The 22,449-nt window shown below is 45.8% G+C and overlaps 2 protein-coding genes across 3 annotated transcripts in view; one reads left to right on the forward strand and one right to left on the reverse strand.

Moving 5' to 3' along the window:
* The window catches only part of Nup44A (nuclear pore complex protein Nup44A), a 541,896-nt gene that overhangs the window by 179,797 nt on the left and 339,650 nt on the right, over window positions 1–22,449 (forward strand). The gene's annotated exons all lie outside the window — the stretch shown is intronic.
* LOC139760950 (uncharacterized) overlaps window positions 1–22,449 on the reverse strand; it is a 198,008-nt gene that overhangs the window by 48,184 nt on the left and 127,375 nt on the right. Inside the window, exons 2-3 of the mRNA XM_071684736.1 lie at window positions 19,471–19,600; window positions 15,717–15,952 (exon numbers count right to left, since the gene is read on the reverse strand). Of these exons, the coding sequence (XP_071540837.1) occupies window positions 15,717–15,952; window positions 19,471–19,600 (366 nt within the window). The remainder of the gene's footprint in view (window positions 1–15,716; window positions 15,953–19,470; window positions 19,601–22,449) is intronic.

The raw sequence follows: 22,449 nt of genomic DNA on the forward strand, positions 1-22,449 counted from the left end.
ACACACACACACACACACACACACACACACACACACACACACACACATCACCCGGAACTCATGAAGGCGGCCGGGAGAGGAGGAGGCTAGGCTCGGGTAGGGGGAGTGGAGGCAAGGCTGGGGAGTGGAGGAGGAGGAAGGACCATCATGGAATGATAACAGCTGCATGAAGATGGGTAGGGATGGGGGTTTAGGGGGGTGGTGCTGGCTCTGGCATGAATGGCCTCGATGTCTCGTGTTTCTTCAGTCCGGCCTCTTCAGCACCAGGGCGAGATAGCGGGAAATGATCGTCCCTGTTGCTCATGTTATTCTTAAAAGAAAAGTCTACTGGAGTGATATGGTAAGTCTCGTAGTGTGATGGGGAAAGAATGGCGTTTATAGAACAGCAGATAAACACGATTGGCGTTTGTAGAACAGCAGATAAACACGAATGGCGTTTATAGAACAGCGGATAAACACGAATGGCGTTTGTAGAACAGTAGATAAACACGAATGGCGTTTATAGAACAGCGGATAAACACGAATGGCGTTTATAGAACAGCAGATAAACACGAATGGCGTTTATAGCACAGCAAATAAACACGAGTGGCGTTTGTAGAACAGCAGATAAACACGAATGGCGTTTATAGCACAGCATATAAACACGAATGGCGTTTATAGAACAGAAGATAAACACGAATGGCGTTTATAGAACAGCGGATAAACACGAATGGCGTTTATAGAACAGCAGATAAACACGAATGGCGTTTTTTTACTTGATAGGTGATATAACGAGTAAATCAAAACCCGTATACGTATACATAGTGGCTTTATGATCTGTGAATGAATTAGATGGCGAATATACACACGGTGTAGACACTGGGACTATAGTGCAGTGACGGGTGAGAGAGAGAGAGAGAGAGAGAGAGAGAGAGAGAGAGAGAGAGAGAGAGAGAGAGAGAGAGAGAGAGAGAGAGAGTCTTTACATGAACACTGGGAATGACGGTCTACCGAGAATTGATGACGTCCCCATTGGTTGGAATGTGGCTACTTTTGTAGCTTTCTGTACAAGCTCTGGTGGGCGCCCATGCGGTTGTCTTGCTGAACTGCAACTCGGGGACGAGGGATATCAAGATACAGGAAGTGACGATGGCGGGGTTGGAGCAGTCGTTTCTTGCTAAAATTGTTGGATGAGGTCCAGATGATGGTTGGAGAAGGTTTTGGACGATCATTATGTTGAGTGTCTCTTTGTAAGTGACGTAAGAGTGACTGATTATGAACTTGCATGATCCTTTTCTTTAACCTTTTCAAGTAGCCACTGTTGTGTGGTGAATAGATGGAGGAAGAGCAGACGTGATCATGTGGGTGTGAGAGGAACGAAAGCTCCGTTGATGTTCTTAAATTTAGGTTTGAGGTAGCGCATTTGTAGGCGGCTCCGTCTCTTGAACTTTTCTCTTCTGACACACAATTTCAAACATTTATAATGCTCTCCACATGCGTAGTCCCTTCATTGAGTTTATTTTTGTTCATCCACTGTCTTTTCTTATTTTCTAACAAGTTTCTTGCTTAGTTTCATATTATGGCCACTTGGCGTTGTATTCTTCGTGTCTTTCGAAGAACTGGTCACTGTCTGCATCATCAAACAGGTCTAAAAACCTTAAAAAAAAAAAGGTCATAATCAGGTCACCCCTTACTCTTCTCTCCTCCATAGTTGACAGATTCAAGGCATCCACCGTTTTCCTGTAACTCAGCTCTCTCAGTTCTGGAGCTATCTTTGTTGCCCTCCACTGGACCTTCAATGTCGATTCTTTGAACCTCTTTCAGAGCAGTGACCGAACTGGAGAGAGATATTCTAGTTCCGGTCTAATGGAGGATGTCGCGAGTGAAGTGTTTTCCCCATTCATGAAATACTGCAATCCTTCCGTTCATGAACTGATATTGGAGATCTATGAACAGGAGAAGGAGATGATTTCCCGTAGAGTACAATGCGAGGTAATATATTTACCTCGTTGATGAATCATAAATAGTTAATGAGGTATAAGTGAAAGCGTTTAGATGCAGCGTGAGATGTTTCAGTAATATGACATTTGTTAGATTATGTGTCAGTCATATAACATTTGTTAGATTATGTGTCAGTCATATAACATTTGTTAGATTATGTGTCAGTGATATAACATTTGTTAGATTATGTGTCAGTAATATAACATTTGTTAGATTATGTGTCAGTAATGTAACATTTGTTAGATTATGTGTCAGTAATATAACATTTGTTAGATTATGTGTCAGTAATATAACATTTGTTAGATTATGTGTTACTCTACGGCGTTTCTTTTATAAGCAAAGTAACTAGTATATAAGCTGCTCAACGCACTTGAGCCGCTTCTCAGCACACGTCGGTGGCATAACTCCTTGACACACTTCGCCCAAATAACCCACCCTCCCGGGGTCTACGCCACCTCACCAGCTTTTAACTGCACCGTGTCCTGGGCAAGCCCGAGCCTCCTCCTCCTCCCTTACAAATCATGGCTTAAGCTAGACTTCGTCACTTGGACACGCGGGGAGCCTGACAATATTTCCAGACGGTGGCCTCACAAACGCCCCCTCCTCCCTGCTCTCCCACACACACACACACACACACACACACACACACACACACACACACACACACAAACACACACACACACTCCCTCACTCCCCTTAGTGTGGCAGCGCAGGACGTGTGGCAAGAGGCGCTGGGAGGTGCCCTTAAACTATGCAATATGTCTTGCGGTAGTTTGCATGCTGGGGTGTGTGTGTGTGTGGGAGGGATGGGTGATGCCCGGCTTTGTACTTTGAGCACGGGGGAGGGGGGGCTTTCGGTGGGTAGGGTGATGATGTTGTTGGTGCAGTATTTTTGGCGGTGTCTGAGGGGGGTGGGTGCTCTCTCTCTCTCTCTCTCTCTCTCTCTCTCTCTCTCTCTCTCTCTCTCTCTCTCTCTCTCTCTCTCTCTCTCTCTCGTGCGAGCGCGCGCGCGCCTGCAATGCTCCCGCCATCTGAATGGGCAATAAATTGCGTCTCCAATTGACGGCTAAAAGCCCGATAGAAAAAGAAAAAAAAACGTAGAGTGGATTATGAACTGTTTCTTCGAACACTTGTCTGTCTATCTATCTATCTCTCTATCTATCTGTCTGTCCATCTACTCTCAAGAAATCACCTCCTCAACCGGTCATGCCGGCCGGCACCGTGGCCCTCACGGTTAGGTAAAGGACACTTACAGTTGCCGTCGAGATCCGAACAGACCAACGAAGCCAAAGCAGAGCCGTGGATTCGAGCTGCATGATGAAGAAACAACTCCTTCTCTTTTTCCCTTGTGAACCAGCCAGCCGTGCGCATGGGTGTAGATACATACCAGAGAGAGGCAAAGGGGGGCAGGGGGGGGGGACCCAAACGATCAGTACCTCATGAATTTTCCTGGACGTCTTGAAAGGGGGGGAAGAGCCATTGGTCTTAATTACCCCTATGCCTGGATGAAAGTCTGGGGGGGTCACGAGAGGGTGGAGGCCTCATACTGTAATGTTGGAGGTTCATGTCACTTTGGAACTGACTGACTGTGTTGAGTCACACGAGTTCCCATGACTAGAATCCCATGACCTACCGGTGACTAGATTCACATGACGTCCTAGTGACGATGCTCACATGACCCTCCCATTACTAGATTCACATGACCTTCCTATTACTAAGATTCACATGACCCTCCCATTACTAGATTCACATGACCCTCCCATTACTAGATTCACATGACCTTCCTATTACTAAGATTCACATGACCCTCCCATTACTAGATTCACATGACCCTCCCATTACTAGATTCACATGACCCTCCCATTACTAGATTCACATGACCTTCCTATTACTAAGATTCACATGACCCTCCTATTACTAGATTCACATGACCCTCCCATTACTAGATTCACATGACCCTCCTATTACTAAGATTCACATGACCTTCCTATTACTAAGATTCACATGACCCTCCTATTACTAGATTCACATGACCCTCCCATTACTAGATTCACATGACCCTCCCATTACTAGATTCACATGACCCTCCCATTACTAGATTCACATGACCCTCCCATTACTAGATTCACATGACCCTCCCATTACTAGATTCACATGACCTTCCTATTACTAAGATTCACATGACCCTCCTATTACTAGATTCACATGACCCTCCCATTACTAGATTCACATGACCCTCCCATTACTAGATTCACATGACCCTCCTATTACTAGATTCACATGACCCTCCCATTACTAGATTCACATGACCCTCCTATTACTAGATTCACATGACCCTCCCATTACTAGATTCACATGACCCTCCCATTACTAGATTCACATGACCCTCCCATTACCAGATTCACATGACCCTCCCATTACTAGATTCACATGACCTTCCTATTACTAAGATTCACATGACCCTCCCATTACTAGATTCACATGACCCTTCCATTACCAGATTCACATGACCCTCCCATTACTAGATTCACATGACCTTCCTATTACTAAGATTCACATGACCCTTCCATTACCAGATTCACATGACCCTCCCATTACTAGATTCACATGACCTTCCTATTACTAAGATTCACATGACCCTTCCATTACCAGATTCACATGACCCTCCCATTACTAGATTCACATGACCTTCCTATTACTAAGATTCACATGACCCTTCCATTACTAGATTCACATGACCCTCCCATTACTAGATTCACATGACCCTTCCATTACTAGATTCACATGACCCTTCCTATTACTAAGATTCACATGACCAGTACCATCCAGTCTGTCCTGATTATCTGTACCATGAATCGAGCGCGGTAACCACACAAGCATATTTGATACTTTTTGATCAGGTTTATGATGTAGAAAAAAAGAATCAGAAACTTTTCCACCGTTGAGAAGTGCGACACAACAGCATCGTCTTTAACTGCAGCAAAAGTCAGTCTTTCCACAGGAATCCACAACAGTATTCAATCAGATAAAATCCACGATAAAACCATCACGGAAAAACCATCCCGTAGATTAATATCTTTTCTAGCCATTGCGAAAGATGAACATATTGCTAGACGAAACGATGGATAACCATATATTTCTAACCAATGCGATGGATACCTGTACATCTAGCCACTGCGATAGATATTTCTAGCCGCTGCGATAGATAGATATATTTCTTTCCACTACACGAGACAAATATATTTCTAGCCACTACATAGAGTTCTACTCATCAAAAGGCATAGGTGTGGTAGATGGTTTACGAGACCGGCTCATATTCCAGAGACCACTGGTACGAAGGAGGAAAGGAGAGAGAGAGAGAGAGAGAGAGAGAGAGAGAGAGAGAGAGAGAGAGAGAGAGAGAGAGAGAGAGAGAGAGAGAGAGAGAGAGAGGATAAAGAGAGTAAGAGTAATCGCGTTTCACATTTCTTTAGCGTCTCTTGATTAAGCCCTTTACAGGACCAAGCACCACCTAACCCACTCTGGACTTCCCTTATTGTGTTCGTCCTCACAGGAAACGGACAGACCATTCAGAGGGGTTGTCAGCCCGCCCCCCCCCTAAAGCTCTCCCTTAATCGCCTCGCTCGACTCAGGTATGTCTAATGGCAATATTCCTCTCCCTTCTCCCCCCTAAAGAAGGGAGATAGATATCTACAACTTAGTAAGGTCATGGAAGTCCCATTTTTTTTTCTCTCTCTCCCTTTGCCTTTCCTGTGTGAGCTAACTGTCCCATTGTCCTTCACGTAAATTTACTCTCTGAAACAGACGGAACACCTCACACCTCCCTGCCTGATGAATCTCCTGGTAGCAAATAAATACGACGCGGATCCTGGCGCTGAAGGGGTACAACCCCTTTATAGCCGGATCTGGCAGGGAATTGGGTGTACGAGTGGACTAGAAGACCCAGTGGTTCCCTCCCTGAAATACATTAGTCGGGTCATAACTTAAAGGTGGATAAATCGAACGAAATCACACATCCGGCAACCCTGTTTGGTATTACTTCATTCTTCTTCTTCTTCTTCTTCTTCCTCTCTTTCCTCCTCCTCCTCCTCCCTAACGAGACCTCAAGATAGCCGCTGACCACGACGAGGCGTCCCTTCCTCCTCGAAGTGAGGGTTGGGGTGAGGAGGATGAACTGTCATAGGCCCTCCTACCCCACTCCATCATCACGTCCTGACACACACGAGACAGATATTAACGACGATACTTGCCATATCACCGAGACAGAAGAATTCGTGGTGGAAACCCTCTTGCCGGATTGGGGGGGGGGGGGGACGGTGGGAGAGACCCGCCGGCGGAGCGAGTTCGTGGCGGAAGAAAGACATGATAATATCACACAGGAGAAGGAGGAGGGAGGGAGGAGCGAAGGGGAAAGCGATCGGGGCCGCTCCCAGGAACCGCCTCCCCGCTCATTTTCCCTTTCCCCTGATAATTTATCTTTCCAGCGAGGAGATATTTTCGCATTTATCGACACCAGGGTGGAATACAGACGCATTTAAACCTGCTTCAGATAATTGTCTCCGGCGAGGCACGGTGTGTACTTGGAAGGACGGGAGACACGGTCTCATATTCCAGTCAAGGGATACCAACACGAAGCGAAACACATCCGACTGGTTAACCTAACCAAGTGCCAAGCAGAACTCGCCTTTTTTTTTCTTACGACAGACAAATACGTTCCGAGAAAAGATCCGGGAATGCGCAGGCGGCATCGTACAAAAAAAACAAAAAGGGCAACAAAATGCGGGCTACGAAAATGCTTATGGAGGTCGCAAAAGAGGATCAAGGGTGTTTGAAACTCATGATATAGGGAAATAAGATGCTCGGCCGACCTGATCCTCTATGACTGATGGATCATCCATCTCGGGCTTGTGCGCTACACCAGAACGTTAGAAGATGATTTAGTGCTCGTAAACCTTTTTGTTAAGATATACGGTACATGCCAGAACTTGTGGGACGCTTTTGTTTCGTCGATTTTCATGACAAAAAAAGAAGAAAAAAAATCGTTGATGAAAGTTTTATGTAAAGAGATTTTCGAAGGTTTATCAATTTAATGTTATAAAAAGACCTACAGTTAGAGTTAGTATTGTGTCTTTCATTAGAGTTATGGATCGTTTGAAATAGTTTTCACCAACTCCAAATTTTAATTCAATGCTTTTTTTTCACAACGGGAGAAAAAAAAAAGAGAGTCGAAATCTAAACCACTTCATTATAAAACACAGATGAACCTTGGTAGTAAAATTCATAACTTGCTATCGAGCCTCAAAATTCAGGGCCGGTTTGCTGTGGTGCCATTTTGGCTCTGTGACTGACCTGATTCTTCTCGCTAGGGGATCGGATTCCCATACCCACGGTCAGATGGCTGTGTGATTGATCTAGTGTCTGTGTTTACGCGGGGACGACGTGCATTTGCAAAATGAGCCGATATGTCCTCGGGAACGCATACATCTGTACAGTACTCCAGTATGTCCACGGAGACACGAACATCTGAACAATGAGCCACTATGTCCACGGGGACGACGTGCATTTGCAAAATGAGCCGATATGTCCTCGGGAACGCATACATCTGTACAGTACTCCAGTATGCCCACGGAGACACGTACATCTGGACAGTGGGCCAGGCCAGTATGTCCACGGGGACACGTACATCTGTACAATGAGCCACTATGTCCACGGGGACGACGTGCATTTGCAAAATAAGCCAATATGTCCTGGGGAACGCGTATGTTTGTACAGTGGGCCAGTATGTCCACGGGGACACGGTACATCTGTACAGTGGGTCACAATGTCCGCGAGGACGCAAACTTCTTTTGAACGCATTTGGGCTACTGTGTGCAAGCACGTACAGACACGCGAGGCATGTTCGTGCAAGGAAGGAAATATTGCACGTTGACGTCAAAAATGACTGAAATGATAATGAAATTATTATTTTTCATTACTTTTATATTACCTCCAGGTATTTCCCTGGGAATAGGGGAGGAGAAGCACCACCCATATATCCTCTGCGCGTCGTAGAAAACGCCTATTTGGGGCAGGATGGAAGGAGGACCTGGAATTCCTCCCATCCTCAATAATCTTTCTTATTAAAGGGGCAGAAGAAGAACGAACCAGCTGAGTGTCTTTTCTTGGAGGCCTAGTCGTCCCCTCCTGGCGATGCCTTACTATAAAGGGAAAGGCGAGCTGAGCGAATGCCTTGGCAAATTTGATTTAAGGGATCGAATCTTGGTGCTAGAGGATCTGAATATATGCAATTTTTATTTAAGGGATCGAATCTTGGTGCTAGAGGATCTGAATATATGTGAGGGTGGTATGAAGTTTGATGGCATGTTTGGGGAACATGGGAAAACCAGTGTAAATACGAATGGGAACAGGTTGTCGAAATCTGTTCCTGGAAAAGGATTGATTATTGGGAATGTTTGTTTGAGAAAAAAAGTTCCTACATAAATAGACGCGGGTGAGTTGGGTTGGGGTCAACGGGCATTATTGGATTACGTGCTAACTAACACGCTTGCAGAGGGGAGCTTCTTGAATGTGAACATGCTGAAAAGGGTAGCAGGAAGGGTGTCTAATCTTTTCTTGTTGGAGGCGAGCGAAAGTGTTTACTGTTTATTTAAGGATAAGGGGGAACAAGTGTAAAAAGAAATAGAAAAAAAAAAAAGATGGTGAATTAAGAGGCCTTGGAAGAGGTGATTGTGTGAAGAGAAATTGAGAGAGATTGAGTGAAAAATGGCATTGACTGAGAGTAAGAGGAATGGGAGAAAGGTAGAAGGTATGTAGGGAGGCGGTGCATACATGTGTGGGTGAAGTGTGTGGTGTGCGGATGATGAGCTGTAAGCATATATTCAAGAAAAGGTAGCGAGTGGTGGGAGTAGGAAGTGAGAACGCTAGCGAAATTTGGAAGGAGTGCGACCAACTGGGAAGTGTACAAGAGAAAGCAGTAGGAGGTTTAAAAAAAGAAGTTGCTGAAAAGAGAACAGATAACAAGTGGGTGAAATGGTGAACTACAGGGAAAATCTGACATCTTTTTCCGAAGAAGGTAAATGGTGTGTGAGAACACGAGAACAAAGGGGAACAAGAGTGAGTGGAGCAGGCGGAAAAGTAGTATCAGACAAAGAAGAGTTGAAAAGGGAAGGCATTATTATGGAGGACTACATATACGTTTTTACAGACATTTACTCCGAAGTTGCAAATGCCAGTCCTTCCCACACCCATCTGATGTGAAGACCTAACCACAGTACGAGATAGAAAACTATGCATATGACCTGAAGAATTTCAGCTTTGGCAATACTTCATCCTTAGTTCACGCTCCCTTCCCCACCTAATGTAATATAAAAAGAAAATGACAGTGTGTAATTGAATGGTCTCTGAAATGCTTTCCCTTTTGGGAAGTCGTTTTGCAATATGGAAGACTCGCGCCAGGTTTTAAACCAAGTGTCAATATTTTTGTTGTCGGTTCCGAGTGTCTTTGTGCTTCAGCGTACACTTTTCTTTGTGTGTACGTGTTTTTCTTGCACATGTGTGTATATTCTTTACACATGTGTCACCGAACAGGTATGGTCAGATGTGCGTGTATGTGTGTGTGTGTGTGAGTGTGTGTGTGTGTGTGTGTGTGTGTGTGTGTGTGTGTGTGTGTGTGTGTGTGTGTGTGTGTGTGTGTGAGTGAGTGAGTGTGTGGTGTGTGGTGTGTGTGTGTGTGTGTGTGTGATTGGAATTCTATAACGTCACTATACAGACCCTGTGTTATCACGTATATTCACGGAATATACCCAAAGGGAAAATGAAATTAAAACTATGGCCGAGATGCCATTATCTACGTAGGAATGCCAGGCAGGGAACGCACCCTATCCCTTACCCTCCTGAGGGTAGGTAGGGCCGAGCACAGAACCCAAGACACCCAACCCGTTCGTTGCCCGCCCGAGCATTAAGAGAGTTAATGACATAATCAACTTCTATTTACATATATGTATATATCGTCTGTCATGGTTTATCAGGGTTCGTATCTAAGACTCTTTTTTTTTTTTTTTAAAGATGATAATCAAATTAATCAGTTAACCTGACGCATGTAGGATTAGATTAATCACTTAACCTGACGCATGTAGGATTAGATTAATCACTTAACCTGACGCATGTATGATTCAATATCAAAATAGTTGTCAAATTGTCTTTCTAGTCAGTCCGTTCCTTTCCATCTTATACAGTTGTTCTGTTCTCGCTTTTTGACGTTTGTTTTGATTCTATTTTTTAATCGGCTCTGATGCCAACTTCAGGTTTACCATCGTTACTCACTAACGAAGAGGGGTAAGGGAGGGTGAGGTTGAAGGGGGTGAGGGAGGGTGAGGTTGAAGGGGGTGAGGGAGGGTGAGGTTGAAGGGGGTGAGGGAGGGTGAGGTTGAAGGTCATCTTCATTGTTAGATTTGAAATATTTGCCACTTTTTAGCACGACGGTACGACCTTCAGTATGACTGCTTGACCTTTGACCTCACCCTTAAGGACTCGAGTCCAAAAGGACAACAAGACCATCATGCTTAAGGATCGTACCTTTAGACTCACCAGTCGTACCGCCGTGGTCAGGGATCGTACAGTTAGACTCACTCGTCGTACCGCCGTGGTCAGGGATCGTACCGTTAGACTCACTTGTCGTACCGCCGTGGTCAGGGATCGTACCGTTAGACTCACCAGTCGTACCGCCGTGGTCAGGGATCGTACCGGCGCGCGATGCGTTGTGGCAACGCGTCGTGCTCCAGGAATCATGAACGCTGCGTCTCTTAAGCCACATAAAGCAACATTAACCCTCGCAAGAGTCGTGGCCGTGACTCGCAAAATGCAGCGCACTTCCTCGCATTCTCGACCCATAAATCAGTGAAATGAGTCCACAGACCCGGGTGCCTTCCACCATCGCTGTGTCAGGAAGACACTGTAATAACTCTTGTGGAGGAGGGAGGGAGGAGGAGGAGGAGGGGAAAGGAGAAGAAGAAAAAATGGGAGCCAAAAATATAGTCGCTGGACGGTTGTCGGTGATGGGTAGCCAGAGTTATCGTCGCTGGTTGGTCGTCGGTGATTAATAGTTGACCCTGAGCCTGACACCGGATTAATGATAGTGGTCCAGGTTGTCGATGCCACACTTTGTCTGGTGTAGCAAAGGACGATGATGAGGCTCGACCCTGTGTCCTGGTGTTGCTGGGTACTGGTGTTGCTGGGTACTGGTGTTGATGTGTCCTGGTGTTGCTGGGTACTGGTGTTGCTGGGTACTGGTGTTGATGTGTCCTGGTGTTGCTGTGTCCTGGTGTTGCTGGGTACTGGTGTTGCTGGGTACTGGTGTTGCTGGGTACTGGTGTTGCTGGGTACTGGTGTTGCTGGGTACTGGTGTTGATGTGTCCTGGTGTTGCTGGGTACTGGTGTTGATGTGTCCTGGTGTTGCTGGGTACTGGTGTTGCTGGGTACTGGTGTTGCTGGGTACTGGTGTTGCTGTGTCCTGATGTTGCTGGGTACTGGTGTTGCTGTCCACTGGTTTTACTTGGTACTGGTGTAGCTTTGTATTTGTACTGTTATGTATTGATGTAGCTCTGTCTTTCTATAACCAGGTACTGGCGTAATAACCCTGTATTTGTGTTTCTCAGTACGGGTGTAGCTCTGTATTTGAACTGCTGTGTACTGGTGCTGCGGCTCTGTATTTGAATTGCTATATATTGGTATAGCTCTGTGTTTGTAATGGTGTGTACATGTATAACTGTGTTACTTGTGCACTGGTGTAGCCTCTTTGTATTGCTGTGGACCTGTGTGGCAATTTGTTTTTGCTGGGTACTGGTGTAGCACTATATTAATTGTGTGTGTATTGCTGGGTACTACCAGTGGCTTCTGTATTCCACCCACACACACACCTCACGCGAATTGATTTTTCTTTCTCTATGCCAAGGTAATCCCGGCGTTAGAATGGCCTCGAGGCCATCATCATCATCATTACCATGGGCTGGCCATTGATCTCATCCTTCAAAGTCAGATCAATGACCGGGGTCATATACGGAAAGGATCGCAACGTCGTGCTCAAGGGGCTAAAAAGTGCCACAGACGAGGAGCACAAAAGAAGACCTAAAGTAATCGTTGTAATCAGCGTTGGGACAAAGTACATTATACTGAGGATGTAAAGAGATGGAAGGGGAAGTGTGAGTGGTAACACCGCGCGGCGACAAGGGACTAGAGACGACCTCCATCTGCGGACGCATAAGAAGCGTCGTCGAGGACTTTCCCACCGCCAAAGGAAACCAACGTTACCCTCTGCTCCCGCGTGGAGCGCTCCCTCGTAAGCTGCAGGAGGACCCCACGAAAAGGTGCCCTAGAGTTGCAGGAGTAAAATGATCGTCGGGATGAACTGATGTAGCTGTGTGACACTGGGTGTGGGCCCTGTAATGATGTGGCCGAGTTTTGGTGAACATTTTCACCGACGTTCATTTTACACTGACGAGTTAATCTTTCTGTGCACCGATGTACTGACGTCTCTCTGCACTATGTGCTATGTACTCCTGTGGCTGTGGAATGGATCGTGTTCGGGAGAACAGGCTGCCCGAAGCGCTTCGAATAACTTTTCGGTTCTCGCCTCAGTTTACCGTTCAAACGTATGGGTAGTTGTAACTTTATCACACGTGAATATAAATAAAACTTTTATGATTCGAGTTTTGTATATATATATATATATATATATATATATATATATATATATATATATATATATATATATATATATATATATCGTTTCTTTTCCTTTCTTTCGTATATGTTTGCTATTTCTCGAGAGAGCGAGATAGCGTTCAGAACAAATGACTCCCCCTTGAGTAAAAACATCCTCGCTTGGCTCCTTCCTCTGTTCCTTCTTTTGGAAAGCAATACTGGAGAGAAAGATGTACAGACCCCTGCTCCCGGGAGCCCTTTTTAGTTATCATCTACGACACGTAGGATATGCATGGGTAAGATCCTTTTACCCCTATCCCAAGGGATATATATATATATATATATATATATATATATATATATATATATATATTTGGCAGGAAAGCCTGCCTCGCGTCACCCAACTATGCGACCAACAGCAAGTGATCAAATTGATTCAGTATCTAACTTCTGTCCACACAGTGCAGCGACGAGATCATTGTTCCACCCTTGGGCGCTGCCAGCGACGCCCAACCACAGCGCCTCATATCAGTCTACTACAGCTGGTGTTGTTGTTGTGGTCAACTCGTACGAGAAGCCTTACCGCCAGGTAGTTATCGGCGACTTTTTGAGGCACAGATGTAAGCTGATGTCCACTGGGTCTCATTCATGACTTTGAATGACTGAGTGATGTGTCGAGAGAAATTCCAGCTGTTTTGGTAATTGCTAAAAGCGAAGAGTAATCGAAAGAGCTCAAAATTCTATCAAAAATCCAATTACATTGATAGCCTTTATCTCTTCGTAATTATTAGCTTTGAAAGCCAATTATAACCTAATCTAAGTTACTATAAGTAACGACTAAAGGAACAAAAATAGAGTGATATGAACTGTCACAACTTGACCTAAGCCTAACCTAAGAGATCCTAAAGTTTGTGTCTCGAGAATGAACCATTTTAACCACATCTTGGTTATGTAGAAGATTAAAGGCCTTCCCTTTATGAATTCTCTCGTAGTGCTTGCCCACTCTTGTGCCAAAGCTGCTAAGAGGTAATAATTCCTTGCCACTTGACAGTCTTTATGAGCACTCTTTTCCGGAAGAAATCTTCAAATCCTATGGTGGCGGCGAAAGACCATATGCCTCGGTGTTTTCCTTTAGTGTTGTATTAAGGAAATCTCTCTTCAGGAACGTTTTACGCAGAAAATTAATGTCCCGCTCTGTTGTCTTCCGCTGAGTAACGTGTTTCGGTCTGAAGTGAATTCGAAGACTCGTCAAACATCCCGGGGTGCAGTAGGTTGCCCTAAAGGGTGCCAGTCACCGGAGCCTCAGTAAATACCAAACACGGAGACGCTGGAGGAGGTGGGTACACACCTCGAGGTTTTCCTGACGACTTGAGTTTCCTCGAGTTTTCCCCAGCGCCGCTCAGGAATATTGTCACGGATCCGGAAGCCAGAATTTTTGTGATTTTTCCCCGCCACAACAGTTGTATTTTCAAGACTCTGTGTGTATTTCTCATAGACTTCCATACGCAGTCGCTGGGAGGTATGGGTACGTGTTGGTTTGTCAAATATATATCGTCGAAAAGTGACGGCGTTTACGGACTTTTACAGTCGGACATGCTGGTATATTTTGCCGTATTTTTCGAAGCCGACAGCAAACAAGCTTGTCATGTACAATAGCTCACGAGCTGGGACAAAATACTGCACCTAACGACAGCTTCTCTGATTCGTCTATTGTTTCTCGATTGGAAATCCAATAAGCTCTCAGCTATAGGTATTCCTCGTAGCGAATCAAATTCTCCTCGTGCGTGCATGACAGAGATGAGGAAGTGTTTAGAGCCTCACACTGAATAGGATTAATCTTCAATCCCCTTTATACTCAAAGGATCGTAATGTCGTGCTCCATCTTGTCTCTGGGCGCGATTGTCCACTTGTAGAAGACAGACAGGCACTGTCTACAGTGGGAGGCTTGCATAGTGACAAGCAACTCTGTCCATGGTATGGTGCTGCCCTTGTGGAAGTGCAAGGTCTTGTGCTGTGTCTGTGTTGGTAGCCATGCCTACTGACGATGGCTCTTGACTTGCTCCTGAGCATCTCTCAGTATCGCCCAGACTGATGCTCCCGTACCAAGGCATAAGAGCCACGGTGCATCATTACCCCGTCAGAACACCGAGGTTCGGACATGTTAACCCATGACATACGTTAATCCTACTGTGAGTCACAATGTTGTGAATGGATGTCGCGAACGGACACACACACACACACACACACACACACACACACACACACACACACACACACACACACATACATACATATATCATTTTAGTGTCCCCAAACACTTGATTAGTACGTGCCATGCACCACGCCAAGGAAGGCTGACAGCAAATGGAAAGGTGTTTCATGGTACACATGTGTCGCCTGTAGTGCACCATAGTGGCTAGCAGTGAAATAAGAATGGGAGGAATCGTTTGGATGTATATATCACAGCCTAAGCCAGGTACCCACTTCTCGACCAGCGCCCAGGGGATGAGCAGCAGGGTTTGGCTGCGGGCCGACTGCCCAGGCATCGGGAACGCGGGCATGCTTGTGTGTGTGTGTGTGTGATATGTCCCAGTTATTAATGATCATCAGTTCTTTCAAATTATTAGCTAGCTTGAGCTCCAGGTTTAATGGAATTCAATTCTTCAGACACTAAGAGACAGGTTTGTGATCATTCATGGCCTAAAGTTGAAATTTCTTCAAGTTACGAAGTCGGATATTTTCCACTTCAACCACTTCATAAGTGGCATGACTCAGGCACAATCCAGCGTTATGGATCGTAATGGCATTCGGTTCTCTTTAGGTGCTGGAAAACAAGTGCATAACATTCAATCAGTGTTTGATTTAGAGCTTTCAAGATCATGTTGAAGGTTAAAGTGGGACTGTCAATCCCACACACACACAAGGCATTCCAAAATGTCAGCCGTGCTTTACAGGCGACGCAAGAAAGAACTGACTCTCAGCTGCTCTCGGGAACCACACGGCAGACATACACTGAGAAACACCGCATGATTACTGACCTACAACATGGAGGAGGATCCTGGCGTTGTGTGTAGGGGAAGACTGGAAGTCGAGCCTGCAGCGATACTCCCCTTGGTCGCTGTACTCCACTTCCCTGACCACCAGCGCCCAGCCCAGCCGCCGCCCATCGAAGCTGGCTCGGCCCTTGAACACGTCGGAGGCCCGCGTGCTGCTGCTGCTGCTGCTGCTGATGATGGTCCCTTCTTGCTGGTGGCCACGGGCTCGGGAGTCAACGCTGCCCGAGAGGAAGAGACAAAGGGGAAGAAGGGTCAGGCCATAGGTTGGGAGGTTTTCCCAGTGCTGTAGATATAAAATACCATGCATTGTGGTGCCGTATTCACAATAGGGGTCTGGTGCCACGCATATAAACCCTAACACTCAGGACTTTTCTTTTCCCTCTAATTAGGTTTTGAGGAGGGATGGAGTATTCAGACACAAGGACGGTACAAGAGAGAGAGAGAGAGAGAGGGACACAACGGGCGTTTGTGAACTGTGGAGAGAATATTGTTTTTTGCGGGGGAATTGGATAGACGAGACGTTATAAATGAGGAGGTCAGGAAGGCAAGGGATAAAGCTCATGGAAATGAAGGGACAAGACCAGTGGCGCAGACGAAGTGGGGGAACAAGATGATTAACTATTAGGGTGAGAAACCTCTGAAGGAACGTAAAGTGTGTGAGTGTGTGTGTGTGTGTGTGTGTGTGTGTGTGTGTGTGTGTGTGTGTGTGTGTGTGTGTGTGTGGAGACAACGCTGTGACGTTCTCATATGCCAGACGACTAGGTGAAGATGATGGCGAGGGTTGCTTTTTTATCAGAGTGAGGCGAGGGAAAGATCCTTCCTGCATGATATGCGAAAAGAAGGAGGCGTCACCCCAACACAAAAGGGCGTGATACAGTGCAGGGTTTAACTACCGCGTGGGTGTGAAACCTCAGGTCTGTAATAGGAAGCGGAAACAAAAACAAGACACAGTAGTCGAGACGAATAGCCACTGTAGTAGGGAGGTCGGGATAAAAGGACCTGTCAAATCAATGAATGAAGATGTGAGGGTGATACTGTTTGGTGTTGAGGAACTCTGTTCAAAGTAGATCGTATCAGCGGATGAGAGGCAGGCGAGGTAGGTGTGTGATAGCACGGCTGAATGCAAGTGGGAGAGCGACAGGTTGCAGGAAGGATGTGGATGGGTGTGGTGAATGATAACTGGTGAGGGGGTCAGGGGATGAGTAGAAAGACACGATGTTCAGTGGGATGAAAGACCGATAATTATTGACCAATGGAAGTGTTTTGTATGTGAAGACTGATAACAGGAGATGAGGGTGATAGACGAAGTACATTGTGAACGTTTTCAGTCGAAGATGAGTTCTCCTGGGGGAGGCGGGAGTGAGGACAGATAACTGTGAGAATGGTGAGTGCTCTCTCTCTCTCTCTCTCTCTCTCTCTCTCTCTCTCTCTCTCTCTCTCTCTCTCTCTCTCTCTCTCTCTCTCTCTCTCTCTCATCCTACTGCTTAAGTCACCCTAGAAGAATGGCTGCGTGGGAAAACAGCAAATTTACTAACGTCTAATCCTTATCAGTATGTAAATATTGTCAAGTAACTTGTTTCTCATCACTTGACACAGAAAACAAGAGAAGCGCTGAATTAAAACTGATATGATTTATCTCGGAGGAAAGCATTCCAATTTAGACCTATAGATATTTGTTGCCTAGTCGGTCATCATGTAACCTTTTGATGATTAGATGTCTTGATTAGCGTATTCAAATTGATCTTCCGATCCACTGAATATATCATTAAGATATGTTCAGAATGCCTTGCGTTTGGTTTCAATTTGTTTGGACCACTGGAGAGAGAGAGAGAGAGAGAGAGAGAGAGAGAGAGAGAGAGAGAGAGAGAGAGAGAGAGAGAGAGAGAGAATTGTGGCCTCTTTTCTTTATGTACTTTTTCTTTTCTTTGTGCACAGTGTGTATTTTGGTCCACATTTATCCTTGGCCTCCTCATCTCTAAATGAATGTGTTTGTTACTGTCGTATGTGAGGATGGGTCGGGCTTTTATTTATTTTTTCCTTTTTTTTTTTTTTGCCCACAGTACATTTAAATGTATTTGTTCATCCTTTGATTAAAATCTGTGTGTGTAATTTTCTACGTGATTTTTTTTTTTTCTATTTTCTTATATTTTAAGGTCATCGCCGCCTTAGTTTTTACATACATATATATATTTTTTCTCATTAAAGTTCGTCAAAATGATTCCCAAAACTTTTTCTCTACGTCATATCTTCGACATTGTCACTTCCGTGTCTCACTTCTTTTTCACTCGCCATTTTCGCGCGATAGGAGGCCCCACCCGTGTTGGGAGGCTGTCACCACTCCTGCTGGAGGTGTCACTCACGAGGGAACTACTGTTCCAGGCGGCGGAGGTCCTCATATTTTTTCCCCACCCCACCCCGTAACACAGCCAAGCAGGTCCTTCGTCGTAGCAGAGGTGTGTGTGTGTGTGTGTGTGTGTGTGTGTGTGTGTGTGTGTGTCTTTATACGTGAATACTCCCATGCAAACCTGGAACAGACATGTGTTGGTACCTGGTGTGAGCCAGGTGTTCGTGGCTGTCCCTACGGGATCTTATATGTTTGGTAGGTGTTCGTATAGGTGGGAGTTCGCATGTGAGTCAGGTGTTGGTGGCTGTCCGTAGAGATAGGGAGTTCGTTTGTGAGCCAAGTGTGGTTGACCGTCTGTAGTGGCAGCCGTCCGTATAGACAGGGAGTTCGTTTGAGCCAAGTTTTGTTGACCGTCTGTACGTGGGAGCCGTCCGTATAGATAGGGAGTTCGTTTGAGTCAAGTGCGGTTGACCGTCTGTAAGTGGGAGCCGTCCGTATAGACAAGGAGTTCATTTAAGCCAAGTGTGCTTGACCGTCTGTACGTGGGAGCCGTCCGTATAGACAGGGAGTTCATTTAAGCCAAGTGTGGTTGACCGTCTGTACGTGGGGGCTGTCCGTATAGACAGGGAGTTCATTTGAGGCAAGTACTGTTGACCGTCTGTAAGTGGAAGTCTGTATGCGAGTGACGCGCAGACATGATTTACACAAGAGTTCCCATGTACTACTCTATACATGAGACAGGTGTGTACTGCTGACCAGGTCATGAGAGGGCTTGGTGAAGGCCAAAGTTAGCTGGGTTAGTTAGACATTCCCTGTGGCACTGTGAAATATGCCATAGTCTCATCCCATCCATCGACCAAATTGATTTAGGCTCAGGTTGAGGAAAAAAGAAAGATACATTTATTTTCTCATGGCATGCAAAGCTTGAACAAGATGCGGATCTGCACGCACGCACGTATGTGCGAAGAGCTTCTGTCTTGCAGTTATGGCGAAGCCAACTGTGGCTTGGTGGCCATATAGCATTTCGGGCACTTCGTTAGTATTCGGCTTGTCAGTGGACCTGCTCACATGTCTTTAATTGATTTCCTCCTCTCTCCGAGAGAGAGAGAGAGAGAGAGAGAGAGAGAGAGAGAGAGAGAGAGAGAGAGAGAGAGAGAGCGAGAGTGGTGGAGACACTGGCCTACTTATCTCTCCACTGGCAAAGTGATATCTATTTGACCTGTGTAGGTTTTCTTTTTTATGTTTCTATTCGCCAGGACTTCGTTCACCGTGAGACAGTATCTTGTGTAGGATCTTAGATCTATAGAAAATGGAAAGTAGATGAAAGTACGATACAGCAAAGCTTTTGGGTTCGCTGAGGGAAAAAGACGTACCTTTCGATGGTTCTCTCACCTGAAGATGGGGGTCTTGGTGCCACTCTTGTACCACAGGACGAGGATGAGGGGGTCTTCAGGCTCCGTCGTCAGATTACAGGGCAGGCGAGCCGTCTGGCCCCGCACGGCGTACATGGCCACCAGCGGGGCTGTGGGCACACGACACAACATATGTTACCACCTGGCGTCATTGGGACATATACATATGGCCACCTGCTGTGGGCACACGACACAAATATGTTACCACCTGGCATCATTGGGACATATACATATGGCCACCTGCTGTGGGCACACGACACAACATATGTTACCACCTGGCATCATGGGACATATACATATGGCCACCTGTTGTGGGCACACGACACAACATATGTTACCACCTGGCATCATTGGGACATATACATATGGCCACCTGCTGTGGGCACACGACACAACATATGTTACCACCTGGCATCATTGGGACATATACATATGGCCACCTGCTGTGATCACACGACACAACATATGTTACCACCTGGCATCATAGAGACATATATGGCCGCCAGCGGTGCTGTGGGCACACGACACATGTTACCACCTGGCATCACGGGACATATACATGACCACCTGCTGTGATCACACGACACAACATGTTACCACCTGGCATCATGGAGACATATATGGCCGCCAGCGGTGCTGTGGGCACACGACACAACATATGTTACCACCTGGCATCATGGAGACATATATGGCCGCCAGCGGTGCTGTGGGCACACGACACAACACATTCAGTTACCATATAACCCTAACGCCCCCCCCCACCCCCCACTACCACAGTTAGCCCTGAGGGCTAACATGGGAGAGGGGAAGTTGAGGGAGGGAAAGAGAGGGTGAGAGAAAGGGAGAGACCGGAGGAATGTGGACAGAAGAGCACTCGACGCTGAGAGGCCTGGCTGGTTGTGAAGACCTTGGAAAAAGTGGGGGGGGGGGTCGGTTGTAGTAAGAGCAGGAGGAGTGTTGTGAATATTTGTGTGTGTGTGTGTGTGTGTGTGTGTGTGTGTGTGTGTGTGTGTGTGTGATGATAGTAATAATAATGATAGAGTAATATTTGAGGTAAATTGAATAGATTACCATATAATTACCAGTTTGTACCGTGTAGGGAGAGAGTTCTACATCTTGTGAGGCTCCATCTCCTCTGTGTGTGTGTGTGTGTGTGTGTGTGTGTGTGTGTGTGTGTGTGTTTAGTGAAATGTACGGGAACATTAGGCTGGAGAATGGTGGTGGTGGTTGTGGTTGTGGTGGTTGTGGGATAGGAGGGGAGGTTGGAGACACCACTCCTGGGGGAGCTCCATCAGGACCACATCAGCACCCACCCACCCAGCCAGCCAGGGACCGACCCTGACACCGCAACAGGATAAAACATAAATTGAAACAGGAACATGTTCATTAGCAGAGGGAGAGGGGGTGTGTGAGAGAGGAATGGTGCTGTCAGAGGGGTGAGGACGGGAGACGCGATAAATATGGGAAGACGAATGGAGTAAAACTGAGGTATAGACACGATCCGAATGGAACAGAAGGGGCGGTGAGACCTTTCTGTTGTGTCAGTGTGATATACGTATATTTGATCGAAAAAAAAAGAAACATGAGAGTTAAGGGCAGAGGGAGGGTACAAAAGAAAAGGGTAATGGAAGAGTGCAAAAGAAAGGGCATAGAAAGAGTACAAAAGAAAGGGCATAGGAGGAGTTCAAAAGAAAGGGCATAGGAAGAGTACAAAAGAAAGGGCAGAGGAAAGGTGCAAAAGAAAGGGCATAGGAAGAGTGCAAAAGAAAGGGCGGAGGAAAGGTGCAAGAGAAAGGGCAGAGAAAGAGTACAAAAGAAAGGGCAGAGAGAGAATGCAAAAGAGAGGGTGATGGAAGAGTGCAAAAGAAAGGGTGATGGAAGAGTGCAAAAGAAAGGGTAAAGGAAAGGTGCAAAAGAAAGGGCAGAAAAAGAGTACAAAAGAAGGGCAGAGAAAGATTGCAAAAGAAAGGGCGATGGAAGAGTGCAAAAGAAAGGGTAGAGGAAAGGTGCAAAAGAAAGGGCAGAGAAAGAGTACAAAAGAAAGGGCAGATAAGGAGTACAAAAGAAAGGGCAAAGGAAACGTACAGGAGAAAGGGCAGAAGAAGAATATAGAAGGTGGTACAGTGATGACCCCGAGGCGTTTACAAGAACGCTTAAGTATTGACCACTGCAGGTGGTAGAGTGCTCCCACTGGGTGAGATGCTGGGGTCTCGAGTTCACATTGTGCTGGGCACCGGTGATATCAACTTGTGTGTGTGTGTGTGTGTTTGATATCTATACAGTGGTTGTAGCATCTCTGAGAATACGTTGTACTCAAGACCAGGGAATTCATGGACTCGTTTGGGGGGTAACACGTTCAGTGACAATATTTGTAACCCTTCCTGTCCATTGACGATGATAGTGCCTTACTGCAGGTGGTCGACCCTGTAATCACTAGCAGGAAGAGCCCGGTAACACCTATATGTATATATTGCAGTAGGTCGCAGTGATCTTGTATGTGATGGCAACCACGAGGAAGATAAAACACGATAAGCCGAGTTCATTTTCGTGTATAATCACATCGTCAAGGGAGATACACGAATGAGCACTCTTGTATCAAATATTCTTGTATCTCCCCTGACGGTGTGATTATACACGAAAGTGCACCCGGCATATCGTGTATTATCCTCTTCATGATTATCAGCATATATATATATATATATATATATATATATATATATATATATATATATATATATATATATATATATATATATATATATATATATATTATATATATATTATAGGGATAGGGGACAAAGAATACTTCCCACGTATTCCCTGCGTGTCGTAGAAGGCGACTAAAAGGGGAGGGAGCGGGGGGCTGGAAATCCTCCCCTCTCGTTTTTTTTTCAATTTTCCAAAAGAAGGAACAGAGAGGGGCCAGGTGAGGATATTCCCTCAAAGGCCCAGTCCTCTG

The sequence above is a fragment of the Panulirus ornatus genome, chromosome 38 (genome assembly GCF_036320965.1).
Source record: "Panulirus ornatus isolate Po-2019 chromosome 38, ASM3632096v1, whole genome shotgun sequence".
In the NCBI taxonomy this organism is placed as follows: domain Eukaryota; kingdom Metazoa; phylum Arthropoda; class Malacostraca; order Decapoda; family Palinuridae; genus Panulirus; species Panulirus ornatus.